Below are 22358 nucleotides of genomic sequence, written 5' to 3' on the forward strand. Positions count from 1 at the left end.
GCTTCTATCTCGCCCCCGAGAGACATTAAGTACCGTAGTGCTGAGGCGGAAGCGGACGCCAGCGCTTCTATCTCGCCCCCGAGAGACATTAAGTACCGTAGTGCTGAGGCGGAAGCGGACGCCAGCGCTTCTATCTCGCCCCCGAGAGATATCAAGTACCGCAGCGCTTCCATTTCACCCCCAAGAGACATCAAATACCGTAGCGCTTCTATCTCTCCCCCAAGAGATATTAAGTACTAATTCGGACGCGAACGGTAACGAGTTCTCAAGAGATGGTGGATGTCGTCGCAGCGTTGGGGACGGCGTTAACATCTAAGAGATACCGGGTACTTATGCCTGGATGCGAAACTCTGTGCATAAGCGGGCTGGATGACGTTTGGTATACCGAGTCGTCGTTTGTTACTGTTGATAGTTTAACGATAATGAGACAATAAATATATTAAAGCATCGTTATCTTCTTGTGTGCCGAGAATTTTGGTCATGCTACGAGGGGCAGAGCGGCAATGAGTGCATTTCTGGCCTTTCGCGAGTATAGTACTATCCTGCAGAAAAGACTGAGCTTCACCCAACTTTGCTATTGATTTTTAACTCGAAGGGTAATGTTAAGAAATGAATTTTCCGAATTATCGGATGTCTTGATGGAGAGGCTCTTCCAAAAGCCTATATAACTACGATTATACTACTATTATTTGTTATAGTAGAGGTTACCTATCTACTAGCGTAGTAACTCTGTGCTCTTTTACCAAGTCATGCGGCAAGATTTTGGCATGTAGTCTATTAAACCTCTTCATGGGCTGTACAATGTTGGTCGTGTCCACGGAAAGTACATGAAAATCCCTTCTTAACCATATTGAGTGGTATGGGTGGCCAAGATCATGCATGCGCCACCAATTCAGCCATCCAACGTCACGATTGGTTGACACCACGGCCCAGGCAGTAGGCTGTTACTGTGTATCTCTCACTAAGTCCATAACTGGCAAATCCTACCAGCATAACAGGTGCACAGCTGTGGCTTTAATGATCCTGGTTGTACTATCCCATGAGGATGGTTGGTCCTACGGCACAGCGTGACGAGGCGGGCTGAGGCGTGCAGAGGCTGTGCAATCATCAGGCATCCAACACCATGACCAGCCGTTTGACCGGTAAGAGGTGCAGTGATATCACAGATGTATAAAGAGTATGGCTGTTGCAACACGTATCCTGACAAGAACAGTGTACTTGCAGACAAACTAAAACATTTCCAATATCAATACTAAATACCAACCCAGATCACAACTTGCAAGATAACAACGATGGGCATCCCAACAACACCCACAGAGGCCGCTCCAGCATACGACGATGTAATCAACAACCACCCCGTAAACCGCTACATGCCATCTGGCTCTCTCTCCGGCGTACGTTCTCTCCCTTCTTCCCCCACACCCATCTCTATCAACCACAACCCAAAAAAAACAGTTCAAAATCCTAACCAACACACTCATAGTACACCACCATTCCCACATCCGACGACGCCGAGCAACCCCCCTTTACCGGTGAAACCCTAGACATCGAAAACCACGCCCACACCCACACTACTACATCCCAGCCTCCCCAGCAACAGCCGGAAACCTTTGCCCAAACAATAACTAAACTGCTTCTCCCACAGTCAGACGCGCTGCACAAGCACTGCGCGGCGTGCGACGAGCAGGTTCATACTGCTGCGAGGCAGAAGAGGGAGAGTGAGAGGTATTGCTGTACGATGGTTGCAGTGACGTTTATTACGCTGTTCATGTGCGGGATGGTACTTGGAGTTGTGATTGTGAATGCGAGTGCGAGGAGGAATAAGGAGTTGCATGGGGGGAATTAATCTTCGTTTTTTCTTTCTTTTGTGTTTCTTATTTTGATTCTGGATAGATAGATGGGTCTTGCAATACGGTTGGTTAAGTGTGGGGATTAGACATTGGAGGCGTTAAGGAATGGTATGATTGATGTGGAGTCGGGTGCTATACGTCTGCAAGATAACGTCTGCTGTAATAGGGTCACAGTGGTATTGTTCAAATCATGTTTTGTCATTAATAGTTAGCCACATTGAATGCTGAGCACGCTTGAGCTTCTATGCTTCTATTTTACATAGCTTGATTGCATCTGGCGCTTCCGCCTCTTGCAGGCGACATTCTACTCCAAAAGAGAGGCTTGGTTGGTGTACAGCACGTCAACAACGTTACTCAGCTTCTCAAGAGTAGCGAGAGCAGCATCGTATCCCTGATCGCGCTCTGACTCATCGTAGACGATAAGACATCCGGCACCCTGGTCCAGCACTCCAATAATGACCTTATCAAGGATCATTTGGGAGAGCTTTCGTTCCACCTGTATCGTGTCCAGTCCGACCATTTTGGCGACATGGTCGATTTCGACCCGGCTAAAGGGCTCAATGACCTTGATAAGGTTCTGCTCCAACATGTTGTCATACAGGCGGCGAAGATGGGATGTGATGAATCGATCGCTGCCAAGCTGTTGGCGGTAGTCGGTCAAGGCGGTCTCGTACTCCTCTAGGCTGCGGTTCGTGTGTGCTCGGGCTACGGCCTTCATGGCCTCTAACCGCTTACCGGCATACTTGACGGCGTGCTTCGAGGTCATGAGCGATGTCACGTCGTCTCCGAGGTTGAGCATGATCTTGCAGAGCAGCATATACTGCAGTGCTGATGTTGCCTTTTGGTCCTCGTCCTGTGAGTGGTACCCCTCCATTGCTTCGATGAAGTAGGAGAAGGCTGTGTTGAAGTCGCCGTCCTCAGCATGTAGCATACCACTTTGCATGTCCAGTCCGGCCTGCAGCAGAGGTGGGGTGTAGACTGAGGCGGCCGACGTTCGGGCGGATGTGAGAGCAGCACGGCCCTTGGGAATGTTGCCCAATGCATGGTAGACACGCGATTCTAACAGCTGCACCTCGACCAAGACCAGCTTGTCGTCTAGGCGCTTCAGCTCCTTGAGCAGACTGTTGATGAGCGTCAGGGCATCGTAGTAGGACTGCTTCTGCATGTACAGGGCGACAAGTCGAGTCTCGAGGTTTTGCCGTAGGAAGCCTCTCCGCTCTGAGACGGCCCACTCTATGCATGACTTGGTGACGGCGATCTGGATGTCGGTGGTATTTGGTATGGTGGTGAAGAGGTCGAGAAGCTGTCGGACTGTGCTGTGTTAGTCATTGGCCCCCGGGCCAGCGTATTAAGATGAATACATACCCAGTTTGGATGTCTTTGCTTTCGCAAACGACGACATGACGGATCGCGCCTGCTTTACCAGTTCCGCCAGAGCATCCACCTTCTTCTGGTCGCGGTAAAGCTCGCCGAGACCGACCAGGGCGGTCTCGTAGTTCTTGATGGCAGCCTCATTGGAACCGGGGTTTTGTGAGAGGACGTCTTTGTATATCTGCTCGGCCTTGGAGGGATCCGACTTGGCCAGCTTCTGCGCCTCTGCCACCCGCGATGTAGTTTCGGGGACAGCCATGACTACTCGATCGATGGCGGAGGGTATATGAAAGGTGGTTGGGTAGTCCGTGCAAGCAGTTCGCCGGGAGGGGACGGGGAATTGTGTGGCGGAGATGGAGCTGGCGGTCGGTGATGATCAACTGCTGGTAGCTTACCTGGAGATGCGGCGGCGGAGACAGGATCGGCGATACATAACGCCGACAAGTGACGGGGCGGGAACGGCGTGGAGGAGCCACCTGCGCCACAAAGCGCATGGCAACGAGCGCCTTATCGACAACGGCATGCAAGGCCCTCCCCCAGGTAACAGGCGAGGTGGTTGTGCACGACGACTGCTCGCAATGCACTGCACTACACATGACATGCATGTCGCCTGTTGAGCTGCAATCCACCGCCGACTCGCAACGGCGGTGTGCATCCAATGGGCGTACCATATCCATTGGAGCCGTCTTGTTCGCGCCAGTGCTGCCCCAGCGACGGCTGAGCTGGCAGGTCGCGCCGCCATCGTCATCGCCTATTGGCCAGTGCACGTAAACAAACCCCAACCTAGATCAACACTGTTCTCGCACTGAACCTGCACTCCAGTCTCCCACCACCCGCCCTCCACATCTCACGAACCATTGCGTTGCATATTCTACCCTGCGCTGGATCGCTGAAGCCATTCGCGATTGATACCCTGACCTGTTTTCTCCAAAAAAACAAACCTCTGCGATCAGCCGGCCTTGTACCTGCTGTGCATTCCCATACCACCTCCGGGACTTAAATATCCACCACACCACATACCACAATGCCTTCCTCCGACAGAGAACCCTCCCGCGACAGGGAGCTCGTCCGGCACTCACATTCTTTCTCGTCCGACAGAATGATTCCCATGTTCGTCTTCTCATTTTCTTCCATACCAATGCACACCGCTACATTTCACTGCTAACACTGCGCTCTAGGTGGGACAGTGCTGACCCTGAACGGGCACCTCCGCCATTGCCATTGAACCCGGGTTCACCAAATCTCACCACCCGCCCTAACACATCAGCAGCCATCATGCAGGCGGCCAAAGCGCTAGAAGAGAAGGCGCGAGAGAGCTTACCCGCAAGCTCATACACTACTAACCCTATGCCACTCAAATCGCTCTCTCCAGAGCGTGCTCTAATTAAAGGTAATCAGCACAAGCGTATGCAATCGCTCCAGCCAGGCAGTGTTCGTGACCTGCGCAGCTACTTAGACAACCGGTCGCCAGAGCGGTCCCCAGAGCGCGACCGGCCGTCAAGTAGAGGAGGCAGGCCAATCTCGCGCGACTGGGACAAGGACTACTTTGGTAAAGATGCCGATCCCAGTCCTACCCGACATGTCACGCCTTCGCCAGCGCCACGGTTCGAGATCAAGGACACACCAGCTCTGAGGCCCACCCACCGGCCGTTCCTAGGCGAGAACACGCCTCCTTCTGCTACGATGATGGCCCTCCAGACAATGTCTATCCCCCAACATATGCTGGACCCGCCACCATCGGCCAACTTCAACAGCTCGCCACGCTCGCCACGCTCTCCACCACCAGCTGCGGCAACTACCCCGATATCTACGCCAGTGTCAGCGCCAGCGCCAGCATCAGCGTCAGCGGCAACACCCATCCAGGGATCACTTCCCCCTCACTCATTCGACAACATCGCTAGTCAACTTGTCAGCATCAACAACATTGTTTCCAGCCTCCAGAAGGATATGTCGCAACTCAGTCGAAGGAGCAAGGACAACGCGACTGACCTCATCAGCTTGAAGGAGGCGACAAACCTCCGGGATGAGGATATTCGAAAGTCGCTCAAGGACCTTCTGGCAACCATGTCGCAGAAGCAGCAAGAAGCAGCTACTGCTGCTATGCATGGAGATACCTCTCGGTCTAGCAGCCTCAACCTCCAGGATCCCCACATGACGCCCACGAAGCAGTTCACCTTTCCGAGGATGGCGTCAAGTAGCCCCTGGGCTGACGAGCGCATCGGAAGCCCCAACCCATACTCTGTCGAGGGTGCCGCTAGTGTCGCCATGCTGGAAAAGATCATTCGCGAGATGGTAACCAAAGATGGTCAGGAACGGCTTGTAACAAATCTTCAGAAGCTGGTTGACAAGGCTACTGGAGAGACTGCCCAGAAGGTTGCTGAGCTAGTGGAGTTCGTCAAGCAAGGCTCGTTGGGCGGCGCTGCTCCTGGATCTGCAAGTTTCCAACCTTCGCCAGGATCTGGTGCGCTCACTCGCACAATCTCGGCTGACAGCAAGGTCTACTCTAGCCCCAAGGCTGCTGACTTTGTAAGCGAGGAGATGCTCAAGTTTCTGCGTAAGATCAAGGACAGCGTCGCAGAGTCTGGCTGTGTCACCATGGCGACCAAGTCAATGATTCAAGATCTTCGCGGTGAAGTGCTAGGCATGGGCCGCGAACTTGCACGCAAGCTGGAAGAGGCGGAGCAGGCTAGAGCTGTGGAGTCAGATCCAGAGTCAAGTCAGCCAAATGAGCAGATCAACACCATCGTCCAAGAGGGTCTCGCCAACCTCAAGGAGCACATGGACAAGGTCATGCGTGAGCGAAGACGACAATCTATGTCATCAGTCGTAACACGCAACACCGTCGACAATAACGAGGTATACGATGTCGTCAAGCAAGCACTCGCGGAGCGAGGCCTAGATCAGCCATCTGCCCACTCAGCTGCTCTCGACAAGGAAGCTCTCATCAGTGCCGTGCGCGAGGCCTTCGATGGCGTCGAGATGAATGCTAATCGTGAAATTCAACAAGTCGGCTTGGGCAGGGACGAGGTACTACAGTGTCTGCGTGAAGGACTGCAAGATTTCAACGGCTCCGGAGCGGTTACCAAGGAGGAGATTGAGAAATTGCTGCACGACTCCCTCCAACAGATTCAACTTCCACCTCCGATCAATGAAGTCCATGAAATCCGCGAGGAAGTTCTCATGGCCGTGCGAGAATCCTTGGAGGAGTTGAAGCCAGCCCTTACTGCCCAGCAGCCAACACCAGCCGAGAGTATCTCTCGAGAGATGCTTGAAGAGGTTATCCGCCAAGCTCTTACCGAACACAACTCTGCCGGCCTAGAAATCGAAATACCCCCGGAGAGCATCACGGATGCTGTCAAGGCAGCAACGGAAGCTCATAACGAGTCTGTCATGCAGCGTCTACAGTCAATGGTAGAGGAGATGCATACTGAGTTTGAAGGATACTCTTCTACCAGCGGCAAGGACACAGAGCAAGTTCTGACAGCACTTCGGGAAGGGCTCGATAGTCTTCGTACAGAAATCCAAGGCTCATCAAACCAGCCGAGAGAGATCACTCAAGACGGTGAGATGATCGATCAGTTCAAAGTGGAGCTTGATAAATTGCGCGAGGATGTTCAAGGCTACGTTGCAGAGGGTCCTCGGGGAGACCAAGCATGGAGCCGCGGAGACATGGTGGAGTATCTCAAGTCTGAGTTCGAGAGTCTTCAAGAAAAATTGAGCTCTCAACTTCTCCCTGCCTCCAAGACCAACGAGGAGATCCTTGCTGCTCTCAAAGCAGGCTTTGAGGAGATGAAATCCCAGGTTGCTCTCAGGTCTGGGGAAGACGACGACGTCGACTCGAACGAAGACATCAGTGAAGCCATCAAGCACGAGTTTGATCAACTCAAGGAAGTCGTTCTCGGTGACTCTTCCAGCAACAAGAATGACATTCTTGAGAAGCTCCAGGCGGGCTTGGATGGACTCAACGCTCTCTTGAGCGAAAAACAGACTGCGTCTGCACCTAACGACGACATGCTTGCTGCTCTCAAGGCGGAGTTTGAAACCTTCCGGGAGACTCTAGGCAGCTCAGTCGTCAAGCAAGGGGATTCAGCAGACAAGGACGAGATTGTGAATGCTGTTCGAGAGCTTCTTGATGGATTAAACACCTCCCAGCAGACCACTTCAAAAGACAACCTGGCTCTTATTCGTGGAGAGCTGGAAACACTGAAGGAGTCATTCAGCAATGCTCTTGTGCCCAGTGGGGATAACGACAAAGCTGAGATGATGATGACCGTGAAAACTGCTCTCGATGAAATCAAGGCCAACCTGTCAGCTGCTAGTGTCAATGAAGAGCTCCTCGAGGCTATCAGAGGAGAGCTTGAGCACGTGCACAAATCTAATAGTCTGATCCAGCAACACTCGCGCGCAGACACCGAAGAAGTATTGGAGGCTGTCAAGCTAGGCCTTGATGATCTTCAGTCCCACATCGACAAGAAGTTCAACACTCCTCCCGAGCGCAATGGCCCTGCTACTGACGAGATTATCGATGCCATGAACGAAGGCATTGAGAGCTTGCGAGCCGACGTCTCCAAGATTGTTGAGAAGCCCGTGGATATGAGTGTGTCTCACGAGATCCTGGACGTTCTCAAGGACGGCATTGCCGCTTTACGCGCTGATGTAGAGTCGTTGAAGGGTGCTCATCACAGCACTCAGCCTGCACAGGAGGACGTTTCTACGCCAGCGGGTAACGAGGTTGCTCTTGTGGACAAGCCGGATGGCGAAGAGACCACGTCACGCGAGATCTCTCAAGACGTAGTACAGGACGTAGTACAAGAAGATGCCGCACCGCAGCCCGTCGCCCAATCGCTGGACGTAGCCAAGATGGAGCGCCTCCTTACCCAGATTCAGGATAAGGTGCAAGCTATGGATGCCAATGCCAATGCCAACGCCAAGGACGCAGCACCACCTTCAGAGGCAGCAACTCCTGCTGGAACTGCCATGAAAGAAGATCTTGCTGCGATTGAAGAACTCCTCAAAGACGTTCAAGCTGCTGTTTTGCTCAGGCAGGATCGCGAGACGTCACCGCCTGCGCTCGAGGGTCTGGCCAAAAAGGAAGATACTGATGCGATCGAGACTCTGCTTGCAAATACCAAAGCTAAGATCGAAGAGCTTGTTTTCCCAGACCCTGCTACCACTGTCACCAAGGAAAACCTGGAAGATGTCGAACTTGTAGTTCGGACCACATCTGAGACCTTGGATGCACTTGCAAAGAAGTTTGAAGAGGAAGGTGCTACCAAGGCAGATGTTACAGTCGTTCAGGTGCTTGCGGACGATATCAAGGTTGCTCTAGACGAGATGAAGGCAGCAAAGTCAGAAGACGAAACCAACCCTCAGGCCACCAAAGCTGATATCGATGCTGTGACCCTTCTCGTTGACGATCTCAAAGTCAAGCTGGATGACATGAAAATTCCGGACCCCGAGGAGCTCGCATCCAAGGCCGAACTGGAGCAGCTCACTGGACTCATCCATGACTTCCGCGATAGCCACGAAAAGATGAAAGACACCTATGAAGCGGATATCCAGAAGACAGCTACCAATTTCGACGAGCGTCGTGCTGAGGCCACTCAAATTGTTGAGGATATCAGTGGTGTCAAGGCTGCTTTGGATGAGATGCGAGAGGAAATCAAGACCAGCCTTATCGAAGGGGGTCCTATAGAAAACCTCCAAGCTTCATTCAAGATCATGGAAGAAACCATTGGTGCCAACAACGTCACTGCTGATGTGAAGGAACTTATGGAGATTCTCACCAGGGAGTTTGAGCGTGCCCATGGCTCCATTGAGGGACTGCAGAATGACAGTGCCGAAAAGTCAGCCCTCAATCTCGAAAAGCATGACGAAACCAAAGAGGCCGTCGTTGCTGCCTTCACAGAGCGCCTGGAGGACAAGTTCAACACACTCATGGCCAAATACGACGATGCTCAGCTGCTGGCTGACGAGCTTGCCAAGGTCATGAAAGAAAAGTCTGAAGAGCAAGAGAAGATGCTTGAAAGCACCAAGACGACAGCAGATGAGCTCCGTCTTACTATCGACACTCTTGGCGCTACCATCGCCGGGATGAATGACCGATTCGAAGGTGCTACTACACAATGGTCCACCGACTCCACGACTGTCCTTGGCAAGGTCGACGAGACTCTCACCAAGTTTGACGAACAGAAGCTCGCAACGATGGAGAAACTGGAAGAGCAGAAGGTTGAAACTATCGCGAAGCTGGAGGAGCACATTGCCAAATTCGAGGAACTCAAGCTTGAGGACAAGACAGAGCACTCTCATACGCGCGACGAGATCAAGAATGTTGAGTCAATCTTCACCAACATCCAAGACAACATGACCGAGTATCATCCCAAGTTCATGGTCGCATTGCACGAGATCGAAGAGTTAGTTAAGGCCCATTACGAACACGCGCAAAAGTGCAAGGAAGAGGCGGACGAGCATGCCAGGGCTTGGGACGAGCAAGCAAAGGCTCGATCTGAGGAGTTGCAGGCCCATTTCGAGAACCTACCCAAGCTTCTGCCAGCACCTGCTCCTGAGTCTCAGGAGAAATATGACGACGGCCCTGTGCAAGAGAAGCTCGACAAACTCCTCGCTATTGAGCCATCACCTAGTTACAACGATGGCCCTGTGCATGAGAAGCTTGACAAGCTGCTCGCGATCGAGGCACCACCCAATTACGATGACAGCCCTGTGCACGAGAAGCTCGACAAACTCCTTGGTCATGCTGATGAAACCACTAAAGCAGCCGCAAATGCCGAGAAACTGGACGAGATTCACAATCAAGTCAAGATCACTGCTGCTGAGCTCAGTGAGTTTGTCGCAAAACAGACTCAATACATTACCGATGGCAATGATGCCAAGGAGCGTGAGGCCGAAGAGTTGGCTCTGCTCATCGAACGCAGGACGGTGCAGAAAGAGCAACTCGAGATTGACCTTGAGAGCCTCAGGGCTGAAAAGGCCACCCAGAAGGAGCAGCTTTTCGCAGACATCCAGGAGATGAAGGCTGAGAAGGAGAAGGTCGTCCAGGAGCTCAAAGAAGAGAAGGAGCGCGTCATGATTGAGCTGCAAAACGAGAAGGATCGCACTATGGCGGAGTTGAAGGAAGAAAAGGATTCTCTCTTGGCTGCTGTTGCCGCACTTCAAGCAGAACGTGAGAACCTGGCTAATCAAAAGGTCCGCCTCACCGGAGAGGTCTCTTCTCTCCACACTGCGCTCGAGATCCGCCGCGAGGAACTGCACATCATGGATACCAAGGCAGATGCATTGGAGCGCCGCATCTTGAACGGCATTATGGATCACTCGCGTGCTTTGATGATGACCAAGAATGGCTCGAAGAGCCCTTCAAAGCTAAAGAAGCGTATGGGTACCGATGTCGGCACGGAAGAGAGCAGGGGAATGCCACATCCCAGCACTGCAGCTAATGGCATCTCTCTTGCACTCAAGCCTCGCCCCGCCATTCGACGCAACGGTCAGCCTGTCAACCCAAGCCAACGCCGAATCTTGTCTCTCAGTCAGATTAGCGGAAACACGCCAACAGGAGCGCAAGCCTATCCAACAACGACTACCTCGAACGATGCCAACGCTAACCTGAAGCGGAGCCACTCTGTCAAAACCAGCAACTATTCTCGCAAGGGATCTTGGGGTGGACGACCCAGTGCCGTCGTTGCCAACAAAGAGAACACTGTCTTGCCTGAAGTTGACGAAAACGAAGCCTTGGACCCCATCTCGCACGATGTGATTGAAGAAGATGCGCAAAGCGAGACTGGTACTGAACGCCGCTATAGCGTCGATGACTACCCTGAGAGCTACGCCGAAGGTGAGACGCCTGGCTATGATGGACGTTCAAGCTTCGGCGGCACAGGTAGCGAGTACACCTATGCTTCCGGAACTTCCTACATGACGGGTAGTGATATTGACCAAGACCGTCGCACCTCTTATGGTGCCCGTTCTACTCACTCTACCGCTCGTGGTCAAGAACTAATCAACGAAGATCCTGAAGGTTCCGAAGGTTCGCATTATTCGGATGAAGAGGACAATGAACCGACCGCTACCCTTGACCCATCCGAAGTCAACTCCTCCGTGATCACAACCGCCACTGCCGACAGCGAGGTCGACCTGCCAACACAGTCGGAGATTGTTCGAGCCGTTGATGCCGTCAAGGCGGAGATGAAGGAGAACTACGCTCCTCCTAGCGACTCTGGCGTTGGTACTGATTTGGCTACTGCTGCCCTTGAGAACGAGCCCGAGCACGACGCTGACTACTTCCGCCGTGCAGCCGAGGAGGAAGCAAGTGTCATCGGCGAAAGTGTCGTTGGTGAGAGTGTCGTTGGCGAAACGAGTGTCGTTGCCTAAGTGAGTATCTTCACATGTGGGCGCTGTTGCTGCAAACAGTCTTTGGCCCACCGTCTCGCTCCGTGTCTTTCTCATTTTGAAGCTTTGACTCGCCTCTGTTTGGGGGTTTAAGAGTTGGCATCGCTAGCAATATGCGTCGAGCTTGACGACGGCGAAGCTTGTGATGTTAGCAACGCGCAGCACTTGTTTGGATACGCTCTTGGACGGGCTGGACTCTCCTTGGTTATGTCGATGTGGGATGATGGGACATGGAGGTTTTGTACACGAAGGAATGGGTGGTATGGGACTGCTTGATGATTACTGGACATGAGTGATGTATGTGTATTGGTACGACTGATTTTTGCTAATGGGCGTTATGACTTTGGCAGATGGACGGGACTCACAGTCTCTTTTTGTTTTGTTTCCTTCTTGTATGATACAGCAAGTTGTTGATTACCGGTTTGTTTGTCTTGTTTGGAGTGGCGCAAAGTATCAATCGAATAGGGACTCACTTTACGAGTATTATAATGAATGGATCTGAAATTCCCAAACTTATGTCCCCCTCCTTTTTATTGTGATACAAAACATAGTCATTGAAACTTTGTAATATTAAACGTGTACTTCTTTATCCGCTTATAAGAAATTAAAAAAAACTCAAAACAGATCCAAGGGGAACGTGTACTGTTTTCTTCTCCCACATCGTCTTATTACGAACGCCATGTAAAAAGAAATTGGTAAGGCTCTCTAGGCCAATCATAACAGGTTTTCATACCAACCATTTTCCTTCCCTTAATCTCTCTCACACACACACAACAAGTTCATCTCTTCTTTTTACTGCGTCACAGCCCTCAACCCCTGCAGCACTAGGCCAAACATGACACCCCTTGCGACTCTTTGATCCTGCAAACAGTCAAACACCTTGCCTAGTGCCTCGCCACTCGCCGCCTGCCCCATAACGCTCGTCAGCGCCTGTGGCATACCCCTCTCGACGAGCAATTTCCTCGCTTTAACCCTGAGCTTCTCTTTTTCATCCTCAGACATGGGTTCAGGCCACGTCTTGAGCTCGTCCTCTGTGGGGAGCCCATTCTCGCGAATCTTGCGGATATGGTACGCAATACCGGTGTCGGAAGTGTTGTCGTCGAGGATGGTGGTTTGAAGGAGGGAAGTGATGGAGGAGAGTTGTGGGTTCGAAGGGCGGAGGAGGTAGGTTTTTGCGGCGTTGAGGAGGGTGCGGCGGAGGGTCCAGGCGGAGGAGAGGGTGTAGAGTTCCTGGATGACTGCGAAGAAGAGCTCGATCACGACGGTTGTTTCGGTTTCGGAAAGGGGTGTGTAGGTTGGCTCTGTGCGGGTCCTCCTGAGTGCGGATTTCGAGGGTGATGATGGGGTGATGGATGTTGTGGAGGTGCGGCGGGGTAGAGAAGGTGTAGAGTCTATGGACGTTCGTGATGGCTTCTGGCTGTGTGAGGGCTCTGGGGGATCACGCGACATGTAATCGTCTGGTATCTCGCTGGGCATGGGCGGGAGGTTTAAGATTTGGTCACCACCCATCATGGGGCTGAGGTCTTCAATCTTGCCATGGGTACTTGGAGCACGACTGTTGGTTCTTGAGCCGTATCTCGACGATCTACCGGAGCGTTTGCCGTCACCTTCGGGATTGGTCGAAGGTCGTCGTTCCATGGGAGCTTCTCGTGTTGGTTGTTGATCGATGACAGGAGAATTTGGATCCCGCACTGAATCCATCGATGTGCGCTTTGTTGCTACTAGAGATAGGGTACTCTCTGAACGGATATGTGTAGGCAGCTCAGAAACTGTTGATTGTGCCCTATCTCGAGTCTGGGTGGGCGCTGTTGAAGTTGAAGTGCGGCTGAGAGCAGGGCTTGCAGAAGCAGTCGGAGTGCTGGTAGCGTTGATGACCGAATCACGGTTCTTCTTTCCTGACAATGGTGCCGTCACACTGTTCAGGACTCCGCTGACTCCACCGAAAAGCGCTTTGCCACCGCCAGCGACCTCCTTAGGTGCTTTTGTTAGTACACCTAGCATACCTTTGCCTACCGTGTCGAAAGTCTGACCTGCCCAGTTCATTCCGGGGAAGCCGCCGCCAGGAGACTTTCCAGAACCGAGTTCTTTGTCCAAAAAGCGTTTCATGCCCTCACTTTCGGCAAGCGATTGGTATTGCACAGCGTGGTTGAGGTAGCGTTCAAGCTCTCCGCGAAGAGATGCCTTGGTGTGACCTTTCCAGGTTGGCAATGAGGGGTGTGCTTCACTGAACCCAGTCGCTCCGGTAATGGCTGCTATGCGACGCATAACTTCATGCAGAGTCTCAAATTCGCTGTACTTGCGTGCTGTCATCCATCCTGTGTGGTGGTTGGACTTTGGCTCGATTTGGATCAAGTATTCAGCAGTTGGCTTGCTCTTGATGTTACCCTTTTCACCAGGCATACTGTCATCAAAGATTGACATTATACTGTTGTGCAGTGTCAAAGGTGGCGGCCTTTCAGCAGGTGGAGGATTGTCCATCAATGCGGTTGGTGGCTGGGGTAGCACGAGCTGATCAAAGCTGGTAAATGCCTGCTTCGCCTCCTCTTCTTTCGCACGCTCCTCGGCCAATTTCGGTGGAGGTGATGATGGGCTAGAAAGACCTGAGATACCCAAGTCGTTCGGCTCAAAGTCATGATGTGTATCGCTGCCTGAGGACGACGGGGTGACGATGCCCTGAGTGGTGCTCTCGGACTGATCATCATTCAGCGTCGAAGTGGATGCGCTTTGCCTGTACTGTTCTTGGAGGCGTTTTGCGTCCTCCTCAGCAATCATCTGGCTCAAACGCTGAGCTTCCCGCATGGCATCATCCATGGCTTCCTGAGCCTTGCTCACGACACGTTTATGCTCCTTCTTTTCAGCGAAAGACATGTCTCGGCTATGTGGTGTTCTTTCTGCGTCCACTGTGGCATTTGACAATTGTCCAAATGAGCCCTCAACGCCTGCATCGATGGCATTCAAAAGTTCAGGTTCACCTGCTTCCAAGAGTTGGACAATCCATCCATTGATCCATTCGGGCTTGGAACAGCTCACGACAATCATTTCCAGGACAAGCTTGGCAAGTATCTGATGCAAGAAAATGCGTGCTGGCGCGCAATTGTATGTCTTTGGGTCCAAATAGTTCTGGAGTATGTCCTCTGCAGCTACGCTGAACTGCTTCATCTGGTAGTCTGGATCGAGTATGTTGGCCAGCGTGCTGTCCCGCTTCATCTTGAGGTATAGATCAACTGCCTCTGTTGGAAAATCGCCGGGGGACGCCTGTATGGCGGTGACAATCTCTTGAAGCAGGATGATGATAAAGGACGAGGAGCGCGTCACAAAGTCAACAAAGTTGTCTGCTGGTCTCTTACGGGAGACATGTGCGGACACGGAGAGCACAAAAGCGGTCAAGGTCTGGCGGCACGAGTTGGGAAAGGATTCTTCGGTGGGCAGTAGGGGCGAGTACCACCACCTGCAGTGTATTAGAATTGTATCTACTAAAGACTGCGCAGAGGACATACTTGACATAGTCACGAATGACTGCATCCGTCAGCTCCGTCAGCGCAGCCGCCGTCTCCGGCCTGAAGTCGGAGTAGTCGAGCTTCTTGCCCGAGTACAGCTGCACATTGAGGTCGTAGCTATCATGCTTTTCGGCCGTGTCGTGAAGAGAGTGGGAGTTTCGCCAATCGAGGACGCGCTGTGCTATGTCGGCGCCCAGCTCGCGTCTCCTGGCTTCGGCACTCTTTCCCTGTCCGCCCTGGCTGTCGTTGTGGTAGCCCTCCCATGTTGCATGTAGGACCACGCCGCCCACGACGCCTATGAGCACCAGGCCGACGCGTCCAAGGATGAGATAGGTGCCAGCGCCCAGGCCAGCGAGACAAGCGCCCAGCGTCTCGTTGCTCGCCGTTGCCAAGAAGTGTAAGGCGCGGTCGGTGAGAGCCTTGAGGTCGATGCTGGCTTCTGCCTGGGGCTCTGCCTTGGAGAAAGAGGCCGCGACTACGGCCTCGGGCGTCTCTGGTGTTGCAGCGGTGCCGTCCAGCGGCGAGTCAGTGGCATGGGCATGCTCGATTGCGGGCTCGGTTTGGGGCGGGTTCGGGGGAGCAGGAGTGTCAACGGTGTCGGGCATGGTCATGGTGGGAACATTGGGCTTTGCAGTAGTGGGAAGTGTCCAGGCCTGCCGTGAAGCATAGTCCAGCGCGGCAGACTGGATATGCTTTGTATGTGGCGGCCCCGAACCGCTCATGGGGCTCGCCTGGCCGTTTCACTCGTACCAGTAGAGGTCGCAAAAAAGTAACGCCGGCCCGGCCCCGGGCCTCCATCCAAATCTCCCCCAGCTTCATTCCATCCGAACATATTTTAATCCCCGGCCTGCCCCGCCTCACCCAGAAAATCTTGCGCTCCCTTCCCGCCATCCTCTGCCATGTCTAGCGACGCTCCCAACGACCCCGAAGCTCTTGCTCATGTCGACAAGTTCTGGGAGGACCGCAAGCCAAGCAGCCCGATCTACCAGTTTCTTCTTTCTGATCTCAAACTGACTTATGCGGCTAAGGGTGTCGTGCGTGCACGGCTGCCCTTGACCAGCAACCACGTCAATACCCATGGCAGTATACACGGTTCAGTGTCAGCTACCATCGTAGATGCTTTTGGAGGATTGGCAATCGCGTGCTGGGACAACCGCTCAAAGACCGGCGTCAGTACTGACATCCACGTTTCGTATCTTAGTGGAGCAAAGGATGGCGATACTATAGAAATTGAGGGCAGGGCTAGCAAAGTCGGCGGCACCCTTGCCTTTACCAGCGTGACCATCTGGAAGCTAGTTGACGGCAAGCCTGGCCCAGTTGTTGCCACGGGCTCCCATACCAAGTTTATTAAAGTCTAAAGAACCCCATCCACGGTTCGACTGCAGACATGCCATCTTCTTTGAGGTCTCGTCCTGCTCTCCCATGGACGATCGAACTCCACTCGGATTGCGAAGAGTAAATTGGCCCTCGTGTCACGATTCTGTGCCTAGCCGTAAGGCGACGACAGCATGGACGCGCACGGGAGTCATACATACCACATACATAGACGATGCATGTTATGAATACTTATGAACCTCTCCATCTCCGTCGTGCATGTATAAACACGCGTCCTCTGACAACCACTACACGTGACTAGTCCATTGTATTGTGTAGATCAAGCAACCACAAAGTCCCAAAGCACAAGCCACAACTTCGTGTCGGGTCTCCTATTGTCCGACGGTGCACGACATGGGCAAAGTGGCATTGTTTTTCCATCCATGTTATCCTAGTAGACTATGAAACTATTACAAAAGACAGACTACCGTGTCATCCCCATCGTCCATAAGTACTTTGAACAACGCCTAGCAAACATCCATAATATCCACCACCCTAAGCAGACAGACCACCCGCCGATCCACACACTTATGCACGACCAAAACTAACACCTGCCTTCTCCTGCATTCCAGCCCTGAGAGGCAACACCTTGACATCGAACCCATCCTCCTGCAAGCTAGCCACAACATCATCCCCAAATCCCCCCAATTCCCACAGCAGGGTCTGGAAGAACCTGACCCGGAGCAGCCTATGTATCTTTGCCTTGACTAGCTCTAGCGCCGCCTGACGCAACACATCCTCGCTATACAGCGTATTCCGCCAGATAAGCACGAGTGAATCGAGAAAGGAATTGACACCCGGAGACACCAAGCCAGTGATCTGGTGGACATATGCACCGCTCGTGCCCAGAATCCTGCGTGCGATATCGACATATTGGTCAATAGCATAATCGCACAGCCTGCGCACGTCGTACTTGGCACCCACAACGTAAGCATGGATATGTAGATCAAAGAGCGTCAAGTTGGGGTACTGGGTGCGCGTTGCAGGATCGAGTGCGTACATGCCGTATTCCAGGAAATGGATCATGACTGCTATGGCACCGGGGAAGTCGTTGCGCAGACGGAGACAGCGAGTGTGGCCAGGGGCATATGTGCCGGTGAGTATGGAGGCGAAAAAGCGGGATGAGAGCATGAGGAGGTACTTGTCGAGTTTCAGGACCTTGTGGCCTTTGTCGAAGATGATGAGGACGTCGTTGGGTTGGAGGGTGGGGAATGCGCTGTGCTGGAGTTAGGATACGCACATGTGGGTAAAGGTGGAGGGGAGAGGTTGCTTACTACTGTAGGGACTCTGATGTGACTGTAGAAATGCTTGTACGGGCTGCAGCAATGGGCCACTCGAAATGATCTGGAAACATTGTTTCTGGACTGTCGTACAGTGAGAGGTCCTGAAGGTGCAGGGCAGTCGAAGTAAATCCGCCATCCTGACCAGGTTGGACAAATGCCGTGTTTGTATCTTCAAAGATAGGTGGTCCAGTGTAAGCGCCAAAGCCCGCGATTTCATCAAGAGGAGAACTGGAGTTGAGGTCCAAGCGGAAGTCGAGAGGAGACGAGTCCATTTGAAGCTGCCCTGGTTCCTGAAGGGTTATGCCTTGTCCACTTTCCTCCAATACCTGAGAGATGCATGGAAGGCATGGCTGACATTCGAAGGAGTAAGAGCCCAGCGGTAGTTGTATATGATTCTGAGAACTGTGCAGAAATCCCGCATCCGCTTCGGTGTCAAGAAACGGAGTACTGTTTTCTTTGTCGGTGCCAAACAAGGCTGCAGGTATGTAAGAAGATCGAGAAGTAGCAGAAGAGCCAGCGACGCTACGCAATGCTTTACGATATTGGTCGTTGGAATGCTGAAAAGCGCTGCTGTAGACGCGCTTACTTCCTCTCTGGTCCATTATGGCGGGCTACAGTGCAAAGTGTACTGTAGAAAGTGTGGGAGAGTCGCTGTTCTTCGCCGATGGGTTGCAAGTGTTGATCAAACGTGAACGCGAAACAAACGCGAACGGAGCAATCTGACTGCGCATAGTGAAATGACAAGCTCGCCAAGTATGAGCAGCCTGGTGAAGGTGAGGTTGCCATGATTCTCAGGGACCAAACGATCGCTTGCAGCACAACAGCGGATGCCCATTTTCTCAAACCCTCCAACGAGCTCCCATCTCTTCAAAAAGCTCTGCTCTGAACTCTGGAAACTCTTCCATCGACTCGTACACGAGAGCCATTTTCTTACCCGTGTCGTGGATGAACGCTTGCACATGATCTGCACACAGCTTCACCATGACAGTTCTCAGCTCATCCCCGTTTGCGATCCGATCCGGGGCGAAAATAGCGCGAATTGCAGACTGCAGCTGGTCTTCTTGACCGTCCTCATTCAGCACTATAGTGGCGAGATCTTTGAACTTTTCCATAGCAATTGCTTTCAATCCAGCAACCCCGTACCGCTCTGCTAGCATGTACACATTGACGTGTGAGCGCAGAGTAGCAGGCTCGGGTGCTTCGTCGTCCGATATGGACAGTTGGTCGTAGTCTAGTTGATAGCAGTATTGCATCATTGCTGCAACTGCAAGGGGGTCATCTGCGCTTAAATCAATTGCGCCTCTTGATGATTTCTGCTGGTGTCAGCAAAATCTTAGTAGAAGCATGGGTCAGCGTACTGGAGACATGACAATGGCACACACTCTAGCAAACCATCTTGAGTGGTAGCACATGATTTCCCGGTCGCAGTTGTACGTTCGGCTTCGGCATTGAACAACAAGATCGGAGGTTTTCACTTCTGTTGGAGGTGGGGGCGGAGGGATCTCAACAGGTGCCGGCATGCAAGGTGCTGGGGCTATGATAGGAGATGATGTGGGTAGGGGCGCACTTTCCCGTCGAGGTTTACGTTTCTGGAGCAGTCGGCGAGTAAAAGATCCATTGGAAAGCGTCTTGCGATGTTTAGGGCGGGGGCTGTCTTGTACAACAGAAGTCATGGAAGACGCTGCAGTCGATGCGGTGGAGGATGTGGAGTCTCTCCGATCCAGAAACCCAAAGGAGTCATCTGAAGCGGCAGAGGATGTGATGGATGGTGCAATAGGCGACATTCCATCTTTTGCCCCTTTGTATGGAGTATCAACCCTATGAATCCATTAGTATTGAGATTGGATCCACTGCGAATATTCTGCTTACACATTGCGAGTCACCAGTACAGGGACAGCGAACATCTTGACGACGGATGTCAATGTCAATTGCAAGCTGAACAGCAGTACGGCAACCTGGGTAGATGGATTGAAGTGCAGACGGAAATAAATATGTTAGATATTAGATATGAAACCCATGCTACGGCTGTATGCATACACCACTGGAAGAACGGCCGTTAGCCTCCGAAAATGTAGAGTGCGAGATTGGTGTTTTCATATAAAGCTAATTCATACAGCGAATGGCGGTAAATGGATAGATTAACAGCAGCTCCACCTGACCCGGCACTATGCGGCTCATGGATGGCGAGTTTAATACCGATGCATGCATTAGTGGAACAAAAGAGCCGGCTGGGGAAGAGTGTGGGGTAGTTGCCGCGGTGTTTTTCTGGGAATTGGGTCAGCAGATGGGAACTGGATACCGCCTTCCCCAGCATTATAGAGGCGCCTTCCCCAAACGTGGGTAGTCGCATTGACGTCCTTATCGCGATATGCGTCACTCACAGTCGAAAACGCCCCGCTACATTGTCATACGTAGCGAATTTGTTCTTGGGCGATGAAGATGGTTGCAGCAAGATGAGTTTCCTCGCCTATCGCCCTAGTACTACGGCAACATGGCTAAAGTAAGGGAATATCAACCCCGGGATATGTTGACCGTCCGGCCGTACCTCGGACAGTTCACAACGCCTTATTACCTAAACATCGCATTTGAGCGCAGAGCCCTTCTCTTCCATGGCCAACTTTACAAGTCGTGTTCTTTCTGCTGAATATTTCGCAGATAATGCACAGATTGTGGCCCATGTGCAGATACGCGCCGGGTCCCACAGCATAACATGCGAGACGGATTTGCTCAGTAGTACTGGTAGTTACATGTCAAGGCGATAACAACAATCTTCTTTCCATTCGTGGTTAAAAGGCGGCGAATCACGGGGACGCGTGCTTGAATCCTATCTTGGCGGACTTGTTAGCCCTCTTTCGCTCACAACAACTGCTTATTTTGTAAGAGAATACAGCCTATCCTAGGCCCGAAAAGGATCAACGGCCGACAAACGCGGTTGGCGTGGATATTTATTCGCAATGAGCTGGATGAGATGTCGGGTCCGACGAGGAGAAATAATGGGTGCAAATTTACAAGATCCACACGGAGCAATAAATAGCGCTGACCCCAAGAACCGTGATATTGTGCCCTTCAGTCTTGGGCTCTTTCAAATGTCTCAAGTAAGGTTCTTTTCAATGACGAAACTAGCGCAAGGTTATTTGAGTAGTATATTGTGCCGATGACAAAGATGAAACAGCTGGAGAGTGTGGTGACAAAAACAAGGACGAATACGAGGACATAGAGTGATTCGAAGATACAAGTGTACGTTCCTCCCCACAACCAGACTTACACAGCGCTATATAAGACCGAATGCATATATAAAGAGTCACTCACATAGGGATCGACTTTTTGCTTTCCATACATGATATGTGTAAGTCGTAGTAGGAGTACTAAGTATAGTGCACTATACATACGGACATAATAGTAGTACTGTTATGCTACAGCATTGCACAGACCACAGGGTACGTCAGTTCTGACAGCACGTGATGCGAGACATCAATCGGTACTCTCCGACCACATGACGTGATGCGTAACGTACAAAGGGAGGGTTGCACAAGGCGATGTCTTCGGGCCCAGCCAATCTACCCAATCAGCGGCTCGACGATAACGCTGACAACGACGTCAACTGCCTAATCCCTGTAAATCTGGGGAATTAGCTTCAAACCGGACCATACAAGTCGCATGGACAAGCTCTATCAAAACTCAATATCCATACCGCTGCCTTCTCCTCTTTTCCAGCCTGTTCTCCTCTTTCCTCCTCAAAGATACCTATTAGCTCCCAAAGTACCCAACAAACACCAACCAATACCACAACACCACAACACCACAACAACCCCATCACAGCCTCATCTCCAAAATGTCGTGCCCGATCATTGGAACAACGAATGACACGCTTCCTCCAAATCACCCCTCCATAGACCTCAGCAAGGACGGCCAAACGGTACGCAAACCCCCTCCATCAACTGCCACCCTTTTAAACCAAACCCCGAGTTCTATATTAACATTTTTACCTACAGTGCCCCGTCGTAGGCGCAACAACCGACCACCACCACAACCTGCACTCGCACCCCCCGGTCCCCACCAACGAGACGACCGCAACCGCGTGTCCCGCCCTCAAGAACAATATCGTAAAGCAGCCACACGCTCAAGAAATGGACGACGCTATCTGCCCCATAGTTGGTGTAGCTACTACCGTCTTACCCCCAGATCACCCGGATATGCTCAAGGCGAACGAGGGCGACGTCTGCCCTGTTACCAAGGCGACGGTCGGACACCACAAGGATAAGGTTGCTACGCATCCGAGTGTAGAGGCTGCTAGGGATGGTGCCGTGTGTCCTGGTATGTTTTTTTAACCCCCATTTTTCCCCAGCAAGAATGAAAGCGTTGAAGCATGTTACTAACGCCTTTTACCCTTTCTAGTCACGGGACAGAGACAGCAGCTTGCGTAGGTAGAATACTGACATGATTTGCTTTGGCCCAAGGGGGGTTCTGGGTCTATAGCTGGCATTTGAACTTAGGATGTAGGAAACGAAATTTGATGAATTTATTGATTCTGCATGCATGTACGTTTTTCTATTGATCTTTCGTTGGTACTCGAAATAAGCTTG

General features: G+C 52.1%; 9 protein-coding genes across 9 annotated transcripts; 4 read left to right on the forward strand and 5 right to left on the reverse strand.

The window, feature by feature from the left end:
• Positions 1-1292: 1292 nt before the first annotated feature.
• COCCADRAFT_100361 (uncharacterized protein) lies at positions 1293-1846 on the forward strand (the record flags this gene model as incomplete). Its single annotated transcript, XM_007715690.1, has 2 exons — positions 1293-1394; positions 1484-1846. The coding sequence occupies 2 exons, from the start codon at positions 1293-1295 to the stop codon at positions 1844-1846; spliced, it is 465 nt and encodes a 154-aa protein (XP_007713880.1).
• A 308-nt stretch (positions 1847-2154) lies between these two features.
• On the reverse strand, positions 2155-3480 carry COCCADRAFT_27535 (uncharacterized protein; the record flags this gene model as incomplete). Its single annotated transcript, XM_007715686.1, has 2 exons — positions 2155-3161; positions 3216-3480. The coding sequence occupies 2 exons, from the start codon at positions 3478-3480 to the stop codon at positions 2155-2157; spliced, it is 1272 nt and encodes a 423-aa protein (XP_007713876.1).
• Positions 3481-4245: 765 nt separating this feature from the next.
• Positions 4246-11603, forward strand: COCCADRAFT_6357 (uncharacterized protein; the record flags this gene model as incomplete). The annotated part of the gene is made up of 2 exons (XM_007715680.1): positions 4246-4331; positions 4400-11603. The coding sequence occupies 2 exons, from the start codon at positions 4246-4248 to the stop codon at positions 11601-11603; spliced, it is 7290 nt and encodes a 2429-aa protein (XP_007713870.1).
• Positions 11604-12413: 810 nt separating this feature from the next.
• On the reverse strand, positions 12414-15729 carry COCCADRAFT_6358 (uncharacterized protein; the record flags this gene model as incomplete). The annotated part of the gene is made up of 2 exons (XM_007715681.1): positions 12414-15069; positions 15119-15729. The coding sequence occupies 2 exons, from the start codon at positions 15727-15729 to the stop codon at positions 12414-12416; spliced, it is 3267 nt and encodes a 1088-aa protein (XP_007713871.1).
• A 288-nt stretch (positions 15730-16017) lies between these two features.
• On the forward strand, positions 16018-16476 carry COCCADRAFT_6359 (uncharacterized protein; the record flags this gene model as incomplete). The annotated part of the gene is made up of 1 exon (XM_007715682.1): positions 16018-16476. The coding sequence occupies one exon, from the start codon at positions 16018-16020 to the stop codon at positions 16474-16476; it is 459 nt and encodes a 152-aa protein (XP_007713872.1).
• A 544-nt stretch (positions 16477-17020) lies between these two features.
• On the reverse strand, positions 17021-18377 carry COCCADRAFT_38149 (uncharacterized protein; the record flags this gene model as incomplete). The annotated part of the gene is made up of 2 exons (XM_007715691.1): positions 17021-17708; positions 17767-18377. The coding sequence occupies 2 exons, from the start codon at positions 18375-18377 to the stop codon at positions 17021-17023; spliced, it is 1299 nt and encodes a 432-aa protein (XP_007713881.1).
• A 237-nt stretch (positions 18378-18614) lies between these two features.
• On the reverse strand, positions 18615-19031 carry COCCADRAFT_100383 (uncharacterized protein; the record flags this gene model as incomplete). The annotated part of the gene is made up of 1 exon (XM_007715692.1): positions 18615-19031. The coding sequence occupies one exon, from the start codon at positions 19029-19031 to the stop codon at positions 18615-18617; it is 417 nt and encodes a 138-aa protein (XP_007713882.1).
• An 800-nt stretch (positions 19032-19831) lies between these two features.
• COCCADRAFT_100330 (uncharacterized protein) lies at positions 19832-20089 on the reverse strand (the record flags this gene model as incomplete). The annotated part of the gene is made up of 1 exon (XM_007715693.1): positions 19832-20089. The coding sequence occupies one exon, from the start codon at positions 20087-20089 to the stop codon at positions 19832-19834; it is 258 nt and encodes an 85-aa protein (XP_007713883.1).
• Positions 20090-21607: 1518 nt separating this feature from the next.
• On the forward strand, positions 21608-22199 carry COCCADRAFT_6362 (uncharacterized protein; the record flags this gene model as incomplete). The annotated part of the gene is made up of 3 exons (XM_007715683.1): positions 21608-21691; positions 21768-22089; positions 22171-22199. The coding sequence occupies 3 exons, from the start codon at positions 21608-21610 to the stop codon at positions 22197-22199; spliced, it is 435 nt and encodes a 144-aa protein (XP_007713873.1).
• Between the last annotated feature and the right edge of the window lie 159 nt (positions 22200-22358).

The sequence above is a fragment of the Bipolaris zeicola genome, assembly GCF_000523435.1.
Source record: "Bipolaris zeicola 26-R-13 unplaced genomic scaffold scaffold_113, whole genome shotgun sequence".
In the NCBI taxonomy this organism is placed as follows: domain Eukaryota; kingdom Fungi; phylum Ascomycota; class Dothideomycetes; order Pleosporales; family Pleosporaceae; genus Bipolaris; species Bipolaris zeicola.